We start from the raw sequence: 22,077 nt of genomic DNA, 5'->3' as shown, positions 1-22,077 counted from the left end.
GCGGCGCTGTCAAACTTCTCGGGGCGGGACCGAAGAGACCGAGCCAGGGATGGGACGTAAGCTGAAGCCAATGAAAAGCTGCCAGGTGGGCGGGGCGTCTTCCTAAGGCCAAAGGTGGAGCCAATAAGGAGCGGCGCCGCGTCCCCCTGCCCCCGCCACCGTGGGGCGCGCGCCTGAACCACCGGCAGCCGTTAGGGGCGGAGCCTGCAGCCGCCAGCGCGCGGCTCGCGCCCTCCCCTTTGTGTCACCATGGCGGCGGCATCGGCGACGAGGACGACGATCGAGGAGTCCAGCGCGGCCAGCGCCTGAGGAGGCCACGCGACTATGGTGGTGAGGGGCCCACGCGGCCGTCAGTCCGTCCGCGTGGCAGTCTGTCCGTGCGCGGCCCCGCCCCACGCGCCCCGCCCCCGGCCCCGCCCGAGCCCGAGCCCGAGGCCTGCGCCGCCCCTCACCCCTAGTCGCGGTCCGTCTTGTACCCCGGCGCGATCTAGGGCACTTGCCGGTACCCCGGCCCCGCCCTCTCAGCGTGCGTCCCTTTCCACGCCCTGGATGGGGTGACAGTGGCCGAAGACTTGGACTTGGGAGGAGGAGGGGCTGGTCCAGGGGTGGAACCGGCATCCCCTAAGTGGCCCTTGCAAGAGGCCTGCTGAAGCTCTCTGAGTCCTCACCAGCCCCCTCCCAGAGCCATCCTCGGCGTCCTCACGCCAACCTCCACCCCTTCTTGGCCGAGCCCCCTCCTCCTACCACCATCCCCTTTCTTATTCTCAAGCCCCACCCCCACTCAGCTCCATCCTCAGCCTGACCCTTTTCTTCTCCTTCTCATCGTTCTCACCCCATCCCAGTTCCTCTCAAACAACCCTCCTCTACCCCCATCATCAGCCTGAACCTTTGCCTCAGCCTCTTCAGCTGCTCCTTTCCCCTTTACTCCACCACAACCGGAAGCCCAGTCTGTACCTCCTCCCTTTTGATCCTTGGGTCCTTTTCATATTCTTGTCCTCATCCTCCGCCACCACCATCTCCCTCTCCCACTGTGCTGCTCCTGCTCATTCATCCATTCACTCCCTTGTTTGTTCACTTAACAGACATTCAGTGAGACCTCTTTGCAGACCCTATGTTTCAGGCACTGAGAGAGTCAGATCCCATCCTGCCTTGGGGAGCATGAGCTGGAGGGCTGACAGACCCGTGGATAAGACCCAAGGATGTACTTGGGGTTGCAGGGATATGAAGGAGGGAGAAACTAGAGCCCAGTCTGGGGCATCCCCATCTGGTAGCTGGTTAATTTATTCATCAGATTTTACCAGGCCCTGCTGTGCAACTGGGCTGACACTGGGCATTGGGACCCAGCGAGGAATCAGGCACAACCATACCTGTGAGGAGTACCGATTCTGTGCCCCCCTCTGTGCTAGACCATGCTGGGGATCTGGGGGCTCAGCTCCAGGCCCTGATCTTGGGGAGGTCACAGTCCAGTGTGGGAGATGGACTTGTCACCAGACAGTGACATCTCAGAGTACTCCGGGCTATGATGGAGGAAGCCCAGGCATAGTTGTCAAGCCTGGGATGGCGGAACCTCAGGGGGTGGAGGAGTCTGGAGTCAGGAATAGGTGACACAGCCTGAAGGGTCAGAGAGAACTTCAGAGAGGAGGAAACATGAGAGTTGAGACCTGAGGGATGTGGAGAAGTGAACCTAGTGAAAGAGTGAGGAAAAGTGTTCCATGCAGAGAGAACAGCCTTTGCAAAGGCCTAGAAGGAAACGAGAAGATGATGCTTTTGTTGGACTCTTAGAAATTTGAGAGCTCTGAAAGTGGAGGTAATGGGGAGAGATGAGAATGGAGAGGTAAACAGAGACTGAGAATTCAGGCTTTATCTTGAAGACAACAGGGAGCCATTGAAGGTCCATGATCAATGGAGACACAGAGGCAGATTTGTGTTGTGTGAAATTGTACTGGCGCTCGCTGTCAAGAAGCCAGCAGGAGGGTAGAGGTTGGAAGCAGGAAGACTGATAAAATGGGAGCTGGGATTGTCCAGACATCGATGAGAGATGTGGAGAGGCACAATTGGCAGATGACTTTATGCTGCAGGGGTTACAGGATGGGTTTAAACCTGGAGAGAGGGTACCAGCATGCTCTCTCCCCGCCTCACCCTCGGCCCCAGCTCTTCCAGCCCCCCACCCCAGGCCACACAGGAAGAAGAAGGCCTATCCTCAGCCTGGCCTTCACCTCCCCCTGACCTACCCTGCTACTCCATGCTAATGGCAATGTGTGGAGTGATTCAAGCCTCTAGGCCCAGGCTGGCAAATAACAATGCTCCCCTTGTCCTTCTCTGTTCCCATCCCTGGGGGCCTCTGATTCTTCTTTCTGCTCTACAGGCTCGAAGCACTGACAGCCTGGATGGCCCAGGAGAAGGCTCAGTGCAGCCCCTGCCCCCCACTGGGGGGCCCAATGTGAAGGGGAAGCCTGGGAAGAGGTGAGAGATGAGGGAAAGGCTCGGCTTAGGAGGGTGCCAAGCACAGGAGCCACTAGTAATATGTCACCTGTCCCCCAGGCTCTCGGCTCCTCGAGGTCCCTTCCCCCGGCTGGCTGACTGTGCCCATTTCCACTATGAGAATGTTGACTTTGGCCACATACAGGTATGAGGGTTTGCACGCTGTTAGGAAGGTGAGAACCCACCCAATCTTGAAACAATGTCAACCACCCTATCCCTGAGACCAGTCCTTGGGACTGGCTGCTCCCCATCGGATCAGTCAGTGGCAGCAGTGGCAGGGCCGAAGGGGAGAACTGTTTCATTCGTTTCATTCATTTATTCATTTAGCAACAACTTTTTGTTAGCTATATGCTCTGTGCCAGGACCCTGTACTCTGACTGACATATCACCAGGCCCTGCTCTTGGGGAACACAGCCCATACCTAAATAATGCCAGCCTGGAGGGGTCAGGACTAGAACAAAAGTGAGGCCCTCACCTGGGCCTTTCTTTCCCTCTACAGCTCCTGCTATCTCCAGGGCGTGAGGGCCCGAGCTTCTCTGGGGAGAATGAGCTGGTGTTTGGAGTGCAGGTGACCTGTCAGGTGAGGCCACCCCTGCCTTTCATCTGGCCTAGAGGACTGGTCGCCATAGTCCTCAGCTGACTGAAATGGGACCACTGTTCCCTTCTGTCCTTCCTGCTCCCACAGGGCCGTTCCTGGCCAGTTCTCCGCAGTTATGATGATTTCCGTTCCTTGGATGCCCACCTCCACCGGTGCATATTTGACCGGAGGTTTTCCTGTCTCCCAGAGCTTCCCCCACCCCCAGAGGGTGCCAGGGCTGCCCAGGTAAATGGCTTGTTTTCCTAGCCCCTGCCTCAGCCATGGTGTGTCTTCATCAGCAATGTGGAAAACCATCAAGGCAGGGGGATCGATAAATATTTAAAAATGAGTATGACCTGAGTCCCAGCCAATCAGAATGGAGAGGCCCTAGAACTGCAACAGGGTTCTGGAGGCTCCCTTGAGTTTTAGGATCATGGGAAGTTTGGGGGTTTCCATGGGAAGGTCAACATGGCCAGACCAATGGGGGCACATAGGAGTTTGGCATAGCCTATTTACGAACTAATATGACAGTATTTTATACTTAACAGCAGCAGAATCCATGTATTCAGGTTGAATTTCTGTCCTGCCCAGAGGTGATCTAGGGCAGTAGAGGAGGGCAGTAGGTTCTCTTGGGGTTTCCTCACAAGAGCCCACCCTGACAACCTGCCCACAGATGCTGGTGCCACTGCTGCTGCAATACCTGGAGACCCTGTCAGGACTGGTGGACAGTAATCTCAACTGTGGGCCTGTTCTCACCTGGATGGAGGTGGGCCCAGGCAGCAGAGCTTGGAGTTGGGAGTGAGTGAGGCATGTCTGAGTAGCAAGAAACAGCCTGGAAATGTGTGTGGGCACAGGAAAGAAACGAGCCAGAGTGGAGGAGGCACTGGTATTTCAGTGTCTGTGTGGGCGCATGCCTGTGAGAGAGAATGAGCGTGTGTTTGTGTGCGCGTGTGTGTGTGTGTGTTAGCAGGTGTTGGGCTGTGAGGGTTGGGGATGTAAGGATTTCAAGGTATATCAGTTAAAAATAGGGTTGGCTGTAACAGAACACCTGCCTATGAGTGACTTAACCCAGCGGCTTTTTAGGTAGCAGATGTGCTGCATCTGCTATGGAGACTGAGGGTGCAGGACTGTATTAGGAGGGATTCAGGGCAGGGGAGTCCTGGGACATGAGATGGGAAGGGAGGGGCTTTGTTTTGGAAGGGGCACGAATTTAGGTGTTTGACTTATAGCTCTGAGTGACTGGGGCTCTTAGGTCAGGGACAAGTGGGCATGAAGAAACCTACTCTGCCTTTATTATGTCCTTCTGGCCTTTCTCTGCCACATTCCCACTCATTTCAGCTGGACAATCATGGCCGGCGACTGCTCCTGAGTGAGGAGGCCTCACTCAATATCCCTGCGGTGGCCGCTGCCCATGTGGTGAAACGGTACACAGCCCAAGCACCAGATGAGCTGTCCTTCGAGGTGAGGCTGTGGGGGAGCAGACTCCAGAGCTGGACACCCCACTTCCCAGCTGCTTCTGACCCTCCCTCCTCTCATCTGCCCACTCCCAGGTGGGAGACATCGTCTCAGTGATCGACATGCCGCCCACAGAGGATCGGAGCTGGTGGCGGGGCAAGCGAGGTTTCCAGGTGAGCCTGGCTTGGGGTGGACAGGTAAGGCTAGGGCACCACACCAAGCTAGGAAGGCCCAGACACTGACCCTGAACCCTCCTCAGGTCGGTTTCTTCCCCAGCGAGTGTGTGGAGCTGTTCACAGAGCGGCCCAGTCCAGGACTCAAGGGGGGTAAGTGCCAAGGGCAAAGTGGGGAGGCCTTCCTGCATCCTTTGTCTGCTGTTCATCCTTCCCACCCATTGTTCACCCCACAGATGCCGATGGTCTCCCATGTGGTGTCCCGGCTCCCCAGGGTGTCTCCTCTCTGACCTCAGGTAATGGAAACAAGGAGCCAGGCCCCTGCCCTCCACCCCACTAGACTGGTGGCTGCACTGACCCTTTGTGATCTGCCTTTACCCCCACAGCTGTGCCCCGGCCACGTGGGAAGCTGGCTGGCCTGCTGCGCACCTTCATGCGCTCCCGCCCTTCTCGGCAGCGGCTGCGACAGCGGGGCATCCTGAGGCAGAGGGTGTTTGGCTGTGACCTGGGAGAGCACCTCAGCAACTCAGGCCAGGACGGTGAGGCCCAGGCCCGCCTACCTAGCCCACCCCTCCTACCCAGGATGCCACCTCCCCAGCCCTGACCCCACTGCTTTCTCCCAGTGCCCCAGGTACTTCGCTGCTGCTCTGAGTTTATTGAGGCCCACGGGGTGGTAGATGGAATCTATCGGCTCTCAGGCGTGTCATCCAATATCCAGAGGCTACGGTGAGGGCCTTTCACCAACCCCTTCCCTCCACAAATTTTTACTGAGCATCATCTCTAGTCTAGGCCCCGTGCCATGTGCTGGGGACACAGTTCTTGGGAGTTAGGAGGGCATAGAACAGGGTGGGACCAGGGCTGGAGGGAGAGAGAGTTTCTCTGAGGAAGTGACACCCCAGCTGAGGCCTGAGAGGTGGGAGCAGAATGAGCACTGGAAGCGGAGGGCTCACCTTCACTGAGCACCTGCCACGTGCCAAGCACAAGACACTGAGGACACAGTGGTGAAGGGGGACTAGAGACTCCCACCCTCGTGGGGAACACATGCTAGAGGGAGTGACAAAGAAATGAGAGAGTTTACTAGTAGGTGACAAGTGCTGTGAAGAACAAGATATGGGGAGGTAAGCAGGATCATAGCAAATCCAGGAGGGGTATTACAGTTTGAAATAGGGTAGACAGAGAAGGCCTCCCGAGAGAGAGCTCCCTCTGGACCATGCGAGGGAGTGAGCGTGCCGTGTTTATCCTGGGAAAAGCATTCATGGTAGAGGGAACAGGTGTTCCAAAGAGGAAAGCAGCAGGACATGATTGATGTCTGAGACGTAATTAAGGCAAAGCGTGCAAGGCCTTTTTGATGATTGTTAGGATTTTGGCTTTTATTTGGAATGAGGGGGGAACCACAGGAGGGTTCTTAGCCAAGGAGGGACAGTGTGCATGACAGTTGGGAAACAGTGAGACACAAGCATTGAGGCTAACGGCTATGAAGGAAGAGCACGGATCCTGGGGTCAGTGAGAGATGCAGCATGAGGTCACGTGTATTGAGCTTTTACCCTTGAGCAGTAGGACACCACCAGACAGTTGTGAGTAGGGGGCTGCTGGGATTTCAGGCATGTTTTCCAGTGACCTCTTGAAGCCAAGAGAACGGCACAACTTGATGTAAGGTGCAGGGATACACTCTGGAGTCAGGTGGCCTTGGGTGGCTATAGGCAGGGGCACCTCCCACCTGAGCATTAGTGTCCTCTGTAAAATGGAGCACCCTTGTCTTTGGTACACAGGGTTGTTACAGGTCCAGTAAGGCTCTGCCTCAGAAGAGCCCAGCACAGGAAGAGGGTTGCATCCCTCTGTGGGCAGCGGGGGTGGGGCAGGGAGGGCACGGACCGGTAGGCCAGCTCTGACCCAAGTCTTCCTCCTCCTTGGCCTGGTGGCCTCAGGCATGAGTTTGACAGTGAGAGGATCCCTGAACTGTCTGGCCCCGCCTTCCTGCAGGACATCCACAGTGTGTCCTCCCTCTGCAAGCTCTATTTCCGAGAGCTGCCCAACCCGTTGCTCACATATCAGCTCTACGGGAAGTTCAGTGTGAGTAAGGGAGCTGGCGAGGTTAGAGGGTGCTGGGAGGCATTGGGCCCAGACCCCATGTCACCTGTGCACAATTTTAGGAGGCCATGTCGGTGCCTGGGGAGGAGGAACGCCTGGTGCGTGTCCACGACGTCATCCAGCAGCTGCCCCCACCGCACTACAGGTAACCAGGAGGGACAGGGAAGGGCTGTGGTGGGCTCCCAAGGGCGTTGAGGCTCAGGTGTCCCCCTCTACTCCTATTCCCAGGACTCTGGAATACCTGCTGAGGCACTTGGCCCGCATGGCAAGACACAGTGCCAACACCAGCATGCATGCCCGCAACCTGGCCATCGTCTGGGCACCCAACCTGCTACGGTAAGATGGCAGCTCACCAGCCTGCCACCCACAACTCCCTCCCATAGGCTGAGCCCCAAGTCTCCCCCCCACCCCAATCCCCTCCCCAGGAACCCACCCAACTTTTGTTCTCTTGTTCATTTCATTCAACATATATTAAGTACCTTCTGTGTGCCAGCCCCTGTTCTCAGCACTGGGGCCAGAGTAGTGAGCAAGATTCTCATGAGGGAGGTGGAAAATGAACCATTAACAAGAAAATACAGAGTGTGGTCTGATAGTGGCGAGTGGCAAGGAGAAGGTTTACAAAGCAGGGAAGGGGGATGCACAGGGTCATGACATTCCAGAATGTTTAGATAGAGTGGAAAGGAAGGCTTCAGCAAGAAGTCTTCTGTGGCCATCAGCAGGGTAAGCCTCAGACAGGCAAGCTCTCTGTCCTAAATAAAATAGGTGGTGCATCCTATGGTGGGTATAAGAACTATGGTGAAAAAGAAACAAAGACAGACCAGAGTACAGGTTTATAATTTTAAATAAGGTGGATAGGGAAGACTCCACTGAGAATGTAATATTTGAGTCAAGATCTGTGGAAGGTGAGAGAGGGACCCAGGTGGATATCTGGGGAGGAGCAAACCAGGCAAAGGGAACAGCAAGTGCAAAAGTCCTGGGGCTGGGTCAGGAGGAACAGCAGGGAGGCCAGTGCGGCTGGAGCTGAGTGAGTGAGTAAGTGTGAGTGGCTGAGTGGGAGGAGATGGTGAGGTTAGAGAGATGATGGGGTACCAGATAGAGGAGTGACGGATGGGCTCTGGGTCATTATGAGGACTGTGCTTTTACCAGGAATGAGATGCAGCCAGGTGAGAGCTCTGAGCTGGGAGGGCCTTGACCTGACTCCGGTCTTCACAGGCTTCCTCCAGCTGTGTATGAGAAGCAGACTGAGAGTGGGGATGGGAGCAAGAGACCAGGGAGGGAGGGTTGTGAGGTCTAGGATGGAGAGGATGGAGGCTGGGCCAGAGTGGGGCAGTGGAGGGGAGGGGAGAAGAATTTAGATTCCAGACAGATTTTGTGGGTGGAGCTCACAGGGTTTGGGAACAGATTGGATGTGGGTGCGAGGGAAAGAGAGGGGTCAAGAACAATTCCAAGGTGTCTGGCCTGAACCACTAAAGGACTGCATTGACTGAGATGGGGAAAGTTTGGAGAAAGGTTGAGAACTCAATTCTAGATGTGATCAATTTGAGAAGGTCAGAGGTGTTGAATGACAGTCATTGCTTCTATCGGCTCCCCACCTTACCTAGCCAGAATTCCCCAGCTTGTGGCTCAAGGCACCTGGCCTCCCTCTCCCTCCTCCCATCAGGTCCATGGAGCTGGAGTCAGTAGGGCTGGGTGGAGCAGCGGCCTTCCGGGAGGTGCGTGTGCAGTCAGTGGTGGTGGAATTCCTGCTCACCCACGTGGATGTCCTATTCAGTGACACCTTCACCTCTGCTGGCCTCGACCCTGCAGGTATGCTCATCCCACCCCCTGGTGTCCTGGCTACTGCCTCCTCACTGTCAGGGCCACAGCGGGAGGGCAGGTGGGCTCCAGCCCTGTCCCTCCCCACTAAAGCTGGACCTCCCTCCAGGCTATTTGAGGACCCCGCCCCGGCCTCTCCCTCCCCTCCCCACCCTTCTCATTTCAGCTCCTACGCTCAGGATCCCCACTTCCTGGCCCGGACATCGGTCTTCTTTCACCCCTTGTAGCTCCTGGGGGCACTTGGGGCCAGGGGTCCACCTGGGAGGAGGTGGGAGGTCCCCAGACTTGACCCTGCCCCGGCCCCACCCAGACTCCCTGCCCTGCCCCGGACCCCAGCCCAGTCAGGATTCAGCACATCGGAGGGCCCTCTGGCCCGAGGTAACTGAAGCCAGAGCTGCTGCCCTCGCTAGCTGCTGGGAGCTGCCTCATCAGCTGGTTCCGCCTCACTCCTCCTCCTCACCTGCCTGCTGCCCACCCATTCCTGCCTGATCCTCTCTGGTCCCCTGCCTTGCCAGCCCGGGGGGCACGCTTTGGGGCCGGGGCTTGGGCTGTAGCGCTTGGCTTTGCCTGTGGCCTTGAATGGCCCCCGGGCTGACGGCTGCCCACTTTCCCAACTCCCCAGGCCGCTGCCTCCTCCCCAGGCCCAAGTCCCTTGCGGGCAGCGGCCCCTCCACTCGCCTGCTGACACTGGAGGAAGCCCAGGCTCGTACCCAGGGCCGGCTGGGGACGCCTACTGAGTCCACAGCTCCCAAGGCCTCAGCCTCACCTGTGGAAAGGTGAGTGGAATGCCAGGGAGTGGACGGACTAGCTTGGAGGCCCCAGCTCCTCAGACTGCCTCCTGTGTCTCACCCAAACCCCAGGAGGAAAGGGGAGAGAGGCGAGAAACAGCGGAAGCCAGGAGGTAGCAGCTGGAAGACCTTCTTTGCATTGGGCCGGGGCCCCAGCATCCCCCGAAAGAAGCCTCTTCCCTGGCTGGGGGGCACACGTACCCCACCGCAGCCTTCAGGTCAGAAGTTAGGCAGTTGGCATGGTGGTGGGGGAGGCACTCTGGATTGTCCCTGTGATCTTTCTACCTCTCCTTGCAGGCAGCCGACCTGACACAGTCACACTTAGATCTGCCAAGAGTGAGGAGTCTCTGTCATCGCAGGCCAGTGGGGCTGGTGAGCTCACGGTGGCCTGGCCTGTGCCCCGGGGGTCTGGGAAGGGTTGGGGCCCTGAGCTGGCCTCGAAATGCTGTACTTCAAATTTAGGGGTCTTGGGGTTTTTTCAGTTTTTAATCTGGACATCAGGTACAATGAGTTGGATAAAACATCACCCTTGGTTCATGACACACTGTGAGCATTGGTCCATACAGGATCATTTTAAATAAGGCTTTTATTCATTCCTTTTGAATAAATTTAAATATATAATGAACATCCATGAACCCACTGGCCAGAACTGAAAGAGCCCCACTACCTTACCTATAAGCTCCTCCCATCTCCCACCTGCTGCCTCCCCACTAGAGGCATCCTGATTTGACGGTCGTCATCTCCCTGTTTTTAAGGTTTTATCATGTGCAGGTATATGTGTAAATACATAAAGCACAGTTCTAGTCATTTGGAAACTTGAATTAAATGTATCATAAGAAAGGGGGTATCATGCTATATGTGGAACTTGACTGTCACCACTGCATTATAGACTGCTATCCGTGTTGCCAGGTGTAGCTCACTCTTCTCTGCTGCTCTCTACTGTTCCATGTGGATATCCCATCCAGAGTTGCTTGTCCATCCTACTCCTGATGGATTTGGGGGCTCTTATGAGCACTCCCTGCCATGCCCGCACTCCTGAGAGCTATGCACATACCCAGGAATGGCGGTGCATACTCTAGGGTATGCTCATGTTCAACCGAACAAGACAAGGCCCAATTGTTTTCCAAACGTGGTTTCCCCATCTGTACTCCCAGCAGCCTTGTTTGAGATCCTGCTGGTCTCATGCTCACAACCCGTGGGGTTGTCAGACTTCATTCTGGCTTTTGGGTCTGGAGTGGTTCTCCTCATGGATTTGCCATTCATTTCCTTTATCACCGTGAGTCTGAACAGCTCTCCCTGGGTTTGCAGCCATTGTGACCCTATCCAGGGATATGCCTCTGCATGTTATTTCCCCGACTTCCTGGGTTGTGTGCCCTTTTCTCACTGATGTAAGGGTATGTAAAGTTGTGAGCCCTGACCCCTAACTGACCCCCACTACCCCGTCCAGGCCTCCAGAGGCTGCACAGGCTACGGCGACCCCACTCTAGCAGTGATGCTTTTCCTGTGGGCCCGGCCCCCGCTGGCTCCTGCGAGAGCCTGTCCTCATCCTCCTCCTCTGAGTCGTCCTCCTCCTCCAAGACCTCCGAGTCGTCGTCCTCCTCAGCAGCTGGGCTCGGGGCACTCTCCGGTTCCCCCTCACACCGAACTTCAGCGTGGCTGGATGATGGTGATGAGCTGGACTTCAGCCCACCCCGCTGCCTAGAGGGGCTCCGAGGGCTCGACTTTGATCCCCTTACCTTTCGCTGCAGCAGCCCCACCCCAGGGGACCCTGCACCTCCTGCCAGCCCAGCCCCCCCAGCCCCCGCTTCTGCCTTCCCACCTAGGGCAACCCCCCAGGCCCTCTCACCCCGTGGGCCCACCAGCCCTGCCTCACCCACTGCCCTGGACATCTCAGAGCCCCTGGCTGTATCAGTGCCACCTGCTGTCCTGGAGCTGTTGGGGGCTGGGGGAACACCTGCCTCAGTCACCCCAACGCCAGCACTCAGCCCCAGCCCAGGCTTGCGCCCCCATCTCATCCCCCTACTGCTGCATGGAACTGAAGCCCAGCTGAGTGACACCTGCCAACAGGAGATCTGCAGCAAGCTGGCACTACCGGGTCCCCGGGGAGCCCAAGGCCAACATGGTGAGTCCTATTCAGCCCACCTCACACCCTCACAGACTCAGGCTGTGCCCAAGACCTGGCTGACACTCCTTCCCATTCCTCTCTGTGTAGGGCCTGGAATGGATTCACCGATGCTTCCCTCACCCCTATCCCTTCTGCGCCCTGGGGGAGCCCCGCCTCCACCCCCCAAGAACCCAGCACGCCTCATGGCCCTGGCCCTGGCTGAGCGGGCTCAGCAGGTGGCCCAGAGACAGAACCAACAGGAACATGGGAGCAACCCATCTGCTCCGCACTCCCCTTTCTGCCGCTCACTGTCCCTGGAGGTGGGCTGTAAGCCCCCGGCATCCTCAGGGAGTGGGCCACCTTTCAACTCCCTAGCCCACCCGGGTGCCTGGGCTCCAGGACCCCTACCCTCCCTACCAAGGCAACAAAGTGATGGGAGCCAGCGGCCCACAGGGATCTCAAGGAGGGGACACAGAGGCCCTGCGCAGGTCAGTGCCCAGCTCAGGACAGGCGGGGGCTGAAGGGATGTGCCAGAGACATCAGCCCAGTTCCCATGTTCTGTCTCCTCGCAGGTTCCTGCTTCTCTGAGAACCCCTGGCGGCTTCTCTTCAGCCCCCCGAGAGTGCCTGCCACCCTTTCTTGGTGTCCCCAAACCAGGCTTGTACCCCCTGGCCTCCCCATCCTTCCAGCCCAGCTCCCCATCCCCAGTCTGGAGGAGTTCCTTGGGTCCCCCTGCACCGCTTGACAGGGGAGAGAACCTGTACTATGAGATCGAGGCAGGTGATGGCTCCCACTACTCTGGCCCCACCCGGTCCTGGAGTCCCTTTTGCTCCATGCCGCCAGATAGGCTCAATGCCTCATATGGCATACTTCGCCAGTCACCACCACTCCACAGGTCCCCTGACTTCCTGCTCAGCTACCCACCACCCGCCTCCTCCTTTCCTCATAACCACCTGGGCTATTCAGCCCCTCAGTACCCTGCCCGGCACTCCACCCGGCCTGAGCCCCTCTATGTCAACCTAGCCCTAGGGCCCAGGGGTCCATCACCTGCCTCTTCCAGCTCCTCCTCCCCTCCTGCCCATCCCCGTAGCCATTCAGATCCTGGCCCCCCAGTTCCCCACCTCCCCCAGAAACAGCGGGCCCCCTGGGGCCCCCATACCCCTCACAGGGTGCCTGGGCCCTGGGGCCCTCCTGAGCCTCTCCTGTTCTACAGGGCAGCCCCACCAGCCTATGGGAGGGGTGGTGAGCACCACCGAGGGACCTTGTACAGGAATGGGGGGCAAGGAAGGGAGGGGGCTGGTCCCCCACCCCCCTACCCCACTCCCAGCTGGTCCCTCCACTCTGAGGGCCAGACTCGAAGCTACTGCTGAGCCAGAGCTGCGAGAGACCTTCCTCCCTTCCCTCTCCCTCACTGATCTTGGCCCAACCCAATCCCTTATTTTGTATTTTCTTGAGCTTCTGATCTCTACCCCAGGTTTCTAACTTTGTAACTTGCTTCTGATGTGGGTCCCTAACCTTTTATCATGGCTTCCCTATCCTGGGCTAAGGGGCACACCCATCCCCCCAGCATGTCCTGACCTGTGCACAGGGCATGGGGGAACAGCTCCTGATCCATCTCCCCCCACATACCCCACTAAACCATCTGACAAAATTAATGAATAAAAATGTGAAAATGTGACTGCTACTGTCATGCTGGAGCAAGGCTCAGTGAACAAAGGCAGAGACAGATGAGTTGCTCTATCATTTTATTTCATTTTATCATTTCAGCAGGTATTGAGTGGAGAGTCCCTCTTGGGAGAATCTGAGGGGAGCTATCTGCAGAGGAGGCCACGGGCGCCCTAAGAATCTGAGTCAGGAGTAGGGTCAAGGCTGGGCCTATCTCCAAGATGGCATCCCCCTTGCAGCTCTGCTATGATCTCCAGCAGATCCATCCTGGGGAGTAGTGAAGTAGGGCTGGACCGAGGGTTACCACAGTGCTGAGGAAGGGGCCCAGAGGCCCTCCCACCAGGGCCCATTTCTCACTTCTGCATGCTGGAGAAGGGACCTCTGATCAGCTCGGAGCTAGCCTCCTGCAGGGAAAAAGGCTGAAGCTGCCAGCCGGTAGCCATGGAGCTCAGGATGGGCCTGGGTGGGGGATGGGGTGAGAGATGGGCTCAGGGTCTTGAGCTTCACCTGCCCTGGTGGCCTTCCCTGCCAGCAGCTTCCAGGGTATGGGAAGCCTCCCTATGGGTCAGCAGGCAAGAGGTGGGCTTCCAGGGCTGGGGGTCCAGCCAGGCAGCCCTGAGTGTGGGCCACCACAGCCTCTGAAGGGCTGGCATCTTGGCTGAGAATTTCTGCTCACACTGCTCCAAAAAGCCCTGGCTCCCAGCAGGGAGGCTGGGTCCTGAAGGCTGGAGTGCAGGGCAGGACCCTGGGGGAACCAGTGTTGGTCAGGGGTCACAGGTCAGTGAGGGGACATTTGGGGTCCCATGGGGGTCCCTGGTCAGAGGAGAGACAGCCAGTTAAATTGGGGTTGGTAACAATGGGGGACGGTGTCACAGGTTAGGGATTGGATGGTCACACAGGACTCAGGGTATCTATACTGTTGAATTTGGCTCCAGGCAGCGGTGCAGGCGACCCCAGTGGTGAGGCTGTGGCCTGGCCAGAGGCTAGCGTTGGGACTGAGGCTGTTGTCTAGAGTCAAGCTGCTGGCCAAGTCCCTGACTGGGCCCCTCTAGACTCTGCTATGGCCCGTGACCTCAGGAGTCTTCGGGGCCTGCAGAGAGTGATGGCAGAGAGCTCGCGTGGGTGACCAAGGTATCCCACAGCTCCCTTGGTCCTCCACATCCCTGTCCTGGCTTCTACCTGGGACAGGAAGGGGCTTAGGGACGTCACAGTGGGCACAGGCCTGGGTGTAGTCTCGGCTCTGGGAGCCACCTCATAGTACAATGTCTCCTGGGGAACAGACCAGGTGGTTGGAATGGGGAGGGGGTACAGCTGAGCTGTGCCCAGCGCCTGCTACCTCCCCTCCTTGCCCTCTAACCTGGTGGGGAGCCATGGGGTGCAGGGCACAGTATAGTCCAATACATCTGGAAGCTCACCTCAGGAGTCGAGTCCTGTCGAAAGGAGACTGGATGTAGGGACATGGGCCCTGCTTGAGGTTCCATGGCTACCACCCACCCCTGCCAACCTGTCCTGTACCTGGGCCATGGCTTTCCAGAGCAGGTATCGGGTATTGTGGAGGCTGTCCCAGTGGTCAGCAGGCCCTCAGCCCAACCCAGTCTGAACCCTGAACCAAGGCCTAATAGGGGGCTGGCACCAGGGGGTCCAGAGCTGGGCTCTCACCTACTTCCAGTTTAGCCTTCACCTCAGGACCTTCTTTTGCAGCCCTGGGCAGCTCTCCTGTGAAGAAGCATGATTGTAAGACCCAAACAGGCGTGGTGCCTCAATGAGGTAACGTGTAGGGTCGCTCACTGGCCAGTGAAGACCTCCTGGGCCAGGATGCAGAAGTTGCAGTGGTCTGAGGTGGTGGCAGGCATATCACCACAGATGAGCTCAAGTGGCAGCCACGGGTACAGTTCAGGAGGCAGGGGCAGCCCTAGGGTAGCCCTGCTGAGGCCTATGGAGGCCGAGGAGCCAGGTGAGCCAGTGACTCCTAGACAGGGACGCTGGGCGGGCAGGTAAGACGTGCACTCACCTGGGCCGCAGCCAGCACTGGTGCAGTGGGATCCGTGCTTCAGGCTGCTCACCTTGGCCAGGCCTGGCGGCACCAGCTGCACAGCATGTGAGCTAAGGCCACCATGAGCATGGCAGCGGGCCTGCAGGAACTGCAGGGCCTCCAGCACCTGTACCAGCAGGCAGCCAGGCAGCAAGCGGGCATAGTACGAGGCCACCGCTCACTTGGTCTCCAGGGGTTGCAGTACCACATGTAGGGAGCCAAGCCACACGGGCTCGAAGAGAAGGCACAGCCTCAGCAGGTCTGCCAAGGAGCTCAGTGCCATCAACAGCAACAGGTTGGGGTGGTGCAGGGTGCTGGATGAGAGGAGAACAGGCCACTCGTGAGGAGGCCCCAACTGCATGGGGTGGGGGTTGCCCCTGGGAACAGATCACCATGTGCCAAGGGCTGCCAATCTATACCAGCTACCAGATAAGAGAGAAACAGACCCTGGGTCACACAGCCTGGCCGTCAGAGAGCCAGCACCCGGTTTGTACTCCATTTGTGGTACCCCTCCCTACACCCACCTCCTCTCTGCAGCCTACAAGACACAGCACACAGAACTGGGTACCCACTTTCCAGGGGAGGGGATGGTCACTCCAGTAGGAGGGCTCTATGCCGGGTGCTGGCCCAGAGGTGAAGACTCTGTAACCACGGCCATTGCCACACTCCCTGGTCTTCTGTTTATGAAACATGAGTCAGGAGGCAGGAAGGAGACTGGGCTGTCCTGGGGAGAAGGCTGGGGGTGGTAGTGCTGAAGGTCAGCCAACAGCACATCAGGCTGGGTTCCAAGTGCCTTCAGCTGCCACATGATCACTGAGTGGCCCCTCCACGGGAGGCTGGAGATGGGGAGGGGAGAAAGTGTACATCTGAGACAAGGGGGTTTTCCTTATGAGGAGAGCAGGAGAGCTGGACTCTTCCCAGAGCTCTTCTGGGCAGCCAGGCAGGGGTTTGGGAGGGACTGTCTCTCATTTGGCCATGAGTGTGAGGGAACTGTCCTTATAGGCATGGTCAGGCTCGCCCTGGGCAGGCAGCAGCTCCTTGGGGGCCATGAGGGGGAAATGCCTGTTACCAGCCCCAGTGGTCACAGGCTGCTCAGCTATGGATGAGAAGCAGGACTGTGAAGCATGAAGAGGACAGGGGTGGTCCCTGCTCCCCCAACCTCTCTTGCTTACCTGGCTGAACCCCAAGGCTAGGATTTGGTGGGGTCTCCTGCTTTTCTCTGGCCTTGGTGCCCTGGGGTAAAGGGCAATCCGAGAGTAAGTCTGGGGTAGCAAGGAGTGGTGTGTGGGCAGGCTCACAGTGTGGACAGTTACCTGTCTGCCTGCATCAGCTGCAGCAAGGACAGGGAGCCACACAGGTTGTGTCCAGAGCCAGCCTGCAACTGGCTCAGGGAGGCAGTGGGTGCCAAGTCACTGCCATGCACTAGTGCTGACATGTGGGCACGGCAGAGTTGGAACAGCTCCAGCACCTGGATGGAGGTCATGTGGGATGAGGTAGGGTGGGGTTGCTGGCCCCGATGGCCCCACCCTACCTGGGCCACTGCTCACCTCCTGGCACCACCCTGCTCTGCCCAGTCCCGAGGAGTGTGACCCTGCGGGTCGTGCAGACGCAGGTCACCGCTACCTGCAGGAGGTGAAGCATCACCAGGCTGCGGCCTGAAAAGGTGCCTGAGGGCACTGGTATGCTGCCATCGAGACAGAGGCTGCAGCAGAACAATGTGAACAGGAATGGATTAGAAAAGGACAGAACAGAGACAAGAGGTGGCAGGAGAGGCACATTGAGAGATGAAAGGAGTCAATGAACATGGTAGGTGGTATCAGGACAGGAGGGATCGCTTGGGGACCTGGTGGGGGTCTTTGAGCGGATCCCTGTGAGCGTGGGAGGCACCAGGAGAATGGGAATAGTCATTGGAGGACAAGAAGGGGTTAATTGAGAGGACAAGAGGGGTCATTGGGGACAGGAGGGTCATCAGGGGATGGGGTCATGGGGGATGGGATGGGGTCCTGGGAGTGTGGCAGCATCACCACCTGTTCACTGGTTGGGGTTGGTGCCAAAGGCTAGCAGGAGCTGCGTGGCAGAGCTGTGGCCCAGCAGCATTGAGAGGAAGAGCCCCGTCTGCCCAGCAGAGTTCTTACCATTTTTACCTGGACAACTGAGGGGCAGCGAGGCTTAGGCCTGTCCCTGCCCTTTACTCCAGGCAATACCTTTGCCAATTCCCAGCCCCCACAGTCCCTCCTTGACTGGGTGACTCTTGACCCCAGGTTCCATCCCTATGTCCTAAAACCACGCCCTCCAGCCTCTGGCGACTCTGCCTCAGAATCCATCTCAATGCAGTGCTCACCATTAAGTCCAGAGAGTTGGAACAAGGGGTGACATCTATCTGCCATGCTGACATCCATCCCCCTTCGCAGAGGTCTCAAAATCACACGGTTACCCAGGGGCCAAGAGGAAGTGGACTTCATTGGAGATTTGGGCTTACAGGAGCCTTGTGCACTGCCCAGGGCAGGCAGCCTCCACCCAGCTCTAATTCAGTGCGTGTACAGGTCCTATCCAATTCTTTAAGAAAAGCAAACTCTGGGTTTTATCAGGAAATCTCTTGAGTTTATTTTTGAACACTGCACGTAAGAGCAGAATCCAGGTAGCAACCTCCTCTGTACCTCGGCTTCCACAGCCTTGCCAATTCGCTCTCTCCATCATCCCGCTCAGGTCACCCCTCCCAAGCCCTATTTCTTTGCACTTATCATCCCTGAGTTCCTCTTCCTCCAGGCCCTATCCCATATCCTCAGGGAGAGCAAATGCACGGCATCCTTAGCCTTGCACTCCTATGTTCTTGGTAGACATGGCTAATCAATCATGCACTTGGTCCTATCCAGCTTGGTCTCTGCCACAAAATCCCTCCAAATGAAGTCCCTTGGGAACCTCTGAATCTCACACTCACTGCATCTTATTTTACTCAGTAGCCCACCTCTTTTGCAATGACATTCTAATTGGTTTTCTGCATTTGTTTGGAATAATCCCTGCAGAGGGATCTTCTTAAAACACAAATCGTTTCTTGATATATATGATTATTACAATGATAAACATTTCATGTACAGATACTCTTACACAAGTTGTTCCAAAAACAGAAAACAGGAAAAAGAGGGGAGGGCTCATTTTATGAAGCTAGTATGACCTTAATTCCAAAACCAGATGAGAGTTTCCAGAACCAGAAAATGAAATTATATCTCAATTCCATTTGTGATCATATATGAAAACCCCTAAATAAAATAAAAGGGGTAACTCAATCAATTTATTTCCAGAAAGCAAGGATGATTCCACAAAAGGAAATCTATCAGTGTAATAAAACACATTGATGGAGTAAAGGACAAAAATCATGTTTAACTCAGTAGATACAGAAAAGGCAATTGATAAAATTCAACACCTACTAAGGAAAATACACCTCAGAAAACTAAGACTAGATGGGAACTTCCTTAATTGATAAAAATTATAAACCAAAACCCAAAAGCAAGCATAATATTTAATGCAGAGACTAGACTTATTTCCTTAAATATCAAGAACAAGGAAAGAGTTGCCCATTGGCAACAAGGTTTGGGCGTTCTGGCCAACACCTTATGACAAAAAAAGAAAGAAATTAGTTTCAAGATTGAAGGGCTGAGACCAAACTGTCGCCATCTGCCAATAATAAGCAATTACTACTATTAAGCAAGTTGGGAAAGTGGCTGGATACACAATCAATTTACAAAAATTAATGAAAAACAGAAATTGTAAGTTGGGTAACATTAATTTCCTGCCTACAACTCCAGTGGTTTTCCATCACACACAGAACAAAATTCATATTCATTTTGAGGCCCTTTCTTGTCTGTACCTGCTGCTTCTTCAGCTTTGGTCCTCTCCCTGAGTCCCTTTGTTCCCTGCTGCTACTTACACATACGCAGTTTGTTTTGACATCAGGGCCTTTGCACTGGCTATCCCATCTTTCTGAAATGCTCTTCCCCAGCTTTTTGTATGATTGGCTCTAATACTGTGAGACTCAAGTATCACTCCACCCATAAGGCCATCCTTTATAGTGTGTCTACCTCATTCTCATCACTCTCTTAAATTCCCATAATAAATTTCATTCACAGTGACCCAGAAAGTCATGTTTACTCCTAAATCTCCATCACAGACAACAAAGCCTGGCACACAGTAGGTGCCTAGTACAACGTTTTTTACTGGCCAGATGAAGTTGCAGCCTCCATACTGCCCCTCGATCCCCACAGGCAGTTTCAGCAGCCAAACCCTTACCTCTCCTCAGGAGGTGAATGAGGCCCCAGCCTGGGCCCCAGCAAAAGCCAGGCGATGAAGATGGCCCACCCGTGCTTCTGGATCCCCAATGAAGCCAAGCTCCACGGGGAGCTCAGGGAGGGCATCTGTGGCCTCCTTGTAAGAGTGAAACTTGGTAGATCAAGGTAATTAAAATTAGCCGGTTTATAGTTTAATATTCAGCTGTTTTCTCTTTGTTTCTCCCCTCACTGATTAACTGTGTTTCTCCCCTCACTGATTAACTCCGTTTGTGCCCTATCTCAAGGCTATCGCTATCTTACTAATTAACATCCTAACCTGAAAAAAAGCGGCTTCTTTTATCTTCAGGCACCCAGGTATCGGGATTCATGATCTCAACTCCATAGCAGTTCGTAATAATTTTCGGGCTGTGGACAGTAAGATTTAAGATAACACTGAGTGAGACAGACCTGAGGCCTTGGAACAGGCCAGGGGACGACTTCTCAACTATCAGCCATGAAGCCTGCTTTCCTTTGTTCTTTCCCATTTACCTGCCTATAAAACCCCTTAATCATTTTGGCTCCGGGAAGGTGGTTCTTTAGACATGAGTCTGCCTTCTTCCCTAGCTGCCGGCATCTAGAATAAAGGATGGTTTTCCTCCTCACCAACTCTTATCACTCTAGTGTCTTGGACTCTTCGGGCAGCAAGCTGCGCTGAACCTGAGTTCGGTAACATCCTGACTCAGTCAGCTCCTGGGCAGGGACCAGCTAGGGTGTCTCACAGGGGAGGAGAAGGAGAAGGACACAGCTGGCTGGGAGTCCTGGGAGCGGTCAGAAAGGGAAAGGGATTCAAGGGGGTGTCTGATTTGGAGGGAGGCACCCGAAAGAGAAAGGAGGGTAGGCTTTGAGAAAGAGCTACATAATGGATCAGGGGTCTAAGGGAGTCTGAGGGTGGAGCACCATCCGGGGGAGGGAGTGTAAGGGTTACAGGGATAGGGTCTGGGCCCTGGAAAGGAGTGGGAGGGAGGCTGGCAAGAGGGTCTGAAGATTACCTATGGGCTGGAGGAAGAGGGGCCTGAGGGTTAGAATCTGAGAGGTAGTGGGGTTCTACCAGCTGTGAGAGGGAATCCAAGGGAGGACAGTCTAAGTCATGGTCTGTGGGCTCTGACAGGCTCTGAGGGTTGCGGTGCAGGCTGAGGTTTAGGGAAGCATCTCTGTGCTGGGGTGGGGTCCACGGGCCAGAGGAAAGGACCGAGGGAAGGAAGGGGTCTGAGGACTGTATCTGTGGCCCTGGGGAAGGATCTACAGAATGGAGCCAGGCTCTGATAAAGGGGTGGGACTTGGGGCTGTAGGAAGGGTGGGGAGGAAGGGGGTGGTCCAAGGGCGGGATCTGCGGGCTGGAGGTGGGGTCTGGCGTAGAGCTTAGGATCCAGTAAGCTCTAAGAAGGTTCTGGGGCCCAGACCCCAGTCCTGGAGGCTTGGCACCTACCTTTGGGCTCCGACGGTGATCCGCATATGATCGCCACGTTACCCTGGAGCACCAACTGTGGTGATGTGGGCGGGAATCCTAAGCGCGGGCGCATCAGTGGCTGTCAGCCACATTTGCTCTTGTGCAGTCCGCTCCGTCCCCTGACAAGCACTACTACCCCTTACGGCCCTGAGATGACCAGGGAGAAGAGATAGTGATATCCGCCACAGAACTGTCAGCTGCGCCCTACGTGTGACCCGCTTCTTACCCCCTTTCCAGGACGTGTTTGAGGTGACCGGCCCTTCCTGATTCCCGGGCGTGGCTGTATTCTTCGTGTGCTTCTCACCCACTCCTACGGGCTGTTTCCTCTCAGTCCCTGCCTCAGCCCCTCCTCTTTGCCTCAGACCTGGAGCTCCACAGTGCCCTGGACACCTCCTGGATAGCCCCTGGGACCCTTATCTCACCGGGTCCCACACTGGCCTCAGTATCTCCCAAAACTGTCTTTCCTCCAGGATTCCCATCTCAGGGTTGGCCCCACTGCCCCCTCTTCAAGCCAGAACCCTGGGCCTCTCCCTGACCGGCTCCCTCCCATCCAGCCTATCAGCACCACGGCCCACTCAGCCCCCTGACTGACCTACCTGCCAGCCCCCTCCTTCCTTTCCCACGGCTCCTCCCTATGGGGATTTCCTACCCCAACTTGCCCTGGGCTCCCAGTCTGTCTGCTTCCAGCAGTGGTCCACCCACCAATGGCAGCCAGGGGTATCTTCCTAAAGCAAAACCTGACTCTGTCCCTCCCTTGCTTGAAATCTTCCTGACTCCCCAGTGCCCTTTGGACGAGGCTCAAGCCTTGTAGTCTGGAATCTAAGACTGCGTCATGCGGCCCTGCCCATCCTCCATCTTTGTCTCCCCACTCCCCAATCTGTTTCACACTTCTGTTTCTGCACATGCCCTTGCCTTTGAATGAATGCTTTTCTCAATATTCACTTGGTTATTCTTATGAATTTTCTGGGACACCCTCTTAATCACTAGGTACCGCCTCTGGTCCTGCCCAGCTTTCCTCAAAATCACCCTGATGCTCTGCCTCAGCGTCCCTCATCACAGCCTGGACCACTCTGGGCTGTCACTGTCTAAAGATGGGTCCGTCTACCCCTAGTAGACTAAGAACCCTAGGA

General features: G+C 56.1%; 1 protein-coding gene across 1 annotated transcript; it reads left to right on the top strand.

The window, feature by feature from the left end:
• The first annotated feature begins 179 nt into the window (after nt 1-179).
• Nucleotides 180-13,159, top strand: ARHGAP33 (Rho GTPase activating protein 33). Its single transcript, XM_019749980.3, has 22 exons — nt 180-330; nt 2,366-2,463; nt 2,542-2,626; nt 2,981-3,061; nt 3,167-3,304; nt 3,732-3,824; nt 4,397-4,519; nt 4,609-4,686; nt 4,773-4,839; nt 4,923-4,982; nt 5,073-5,225; nt 5,310-5,412; nt 6,612-6,756; nt 6,837-6,919; nt 7,003-7,110; nt 8,435-8,580; nt 9,212-9,365; nt 9,450-9,595; nt 9,675-9,749; nt 10,825-11,499; nt 11,590-11,969; nt 12,054-13,159. The coding sequence occupies exons 1-22, from the start codon at nt 325-327 to the stop codon at nt 12,849-12,851; spliced, it is 3,795 nt and encodes a 1,264-aa protein (XP_019605539.2). The 5' UTR covers nt 180-324; the 3' UTR covers nt 12,852-13,159.
• Nucleotides 13,160-22,077: the final 8,918 nt, after the last annotated feature.

Source organism: Rhinolophus sinicus, chromosome 8 (assembly GCF_057876585.1).
Source record: "Rhinolophus sinicus isolate RSI-liver-muscle chromosome 8, RSI-T2T, whole genome shotgun sequence".
NCBI classification, from domain to species: Eukaryota; Metazoa; Chordata; class Mammalia; order Chiroptera; family Rhinolophidae; genus Rhinolophus; species Rhinolophus sinicus.
Note: the sequence above shows the minus strand (reverse complement) of the source record. Positions and strands in the feature narration are given on the sequence as shown.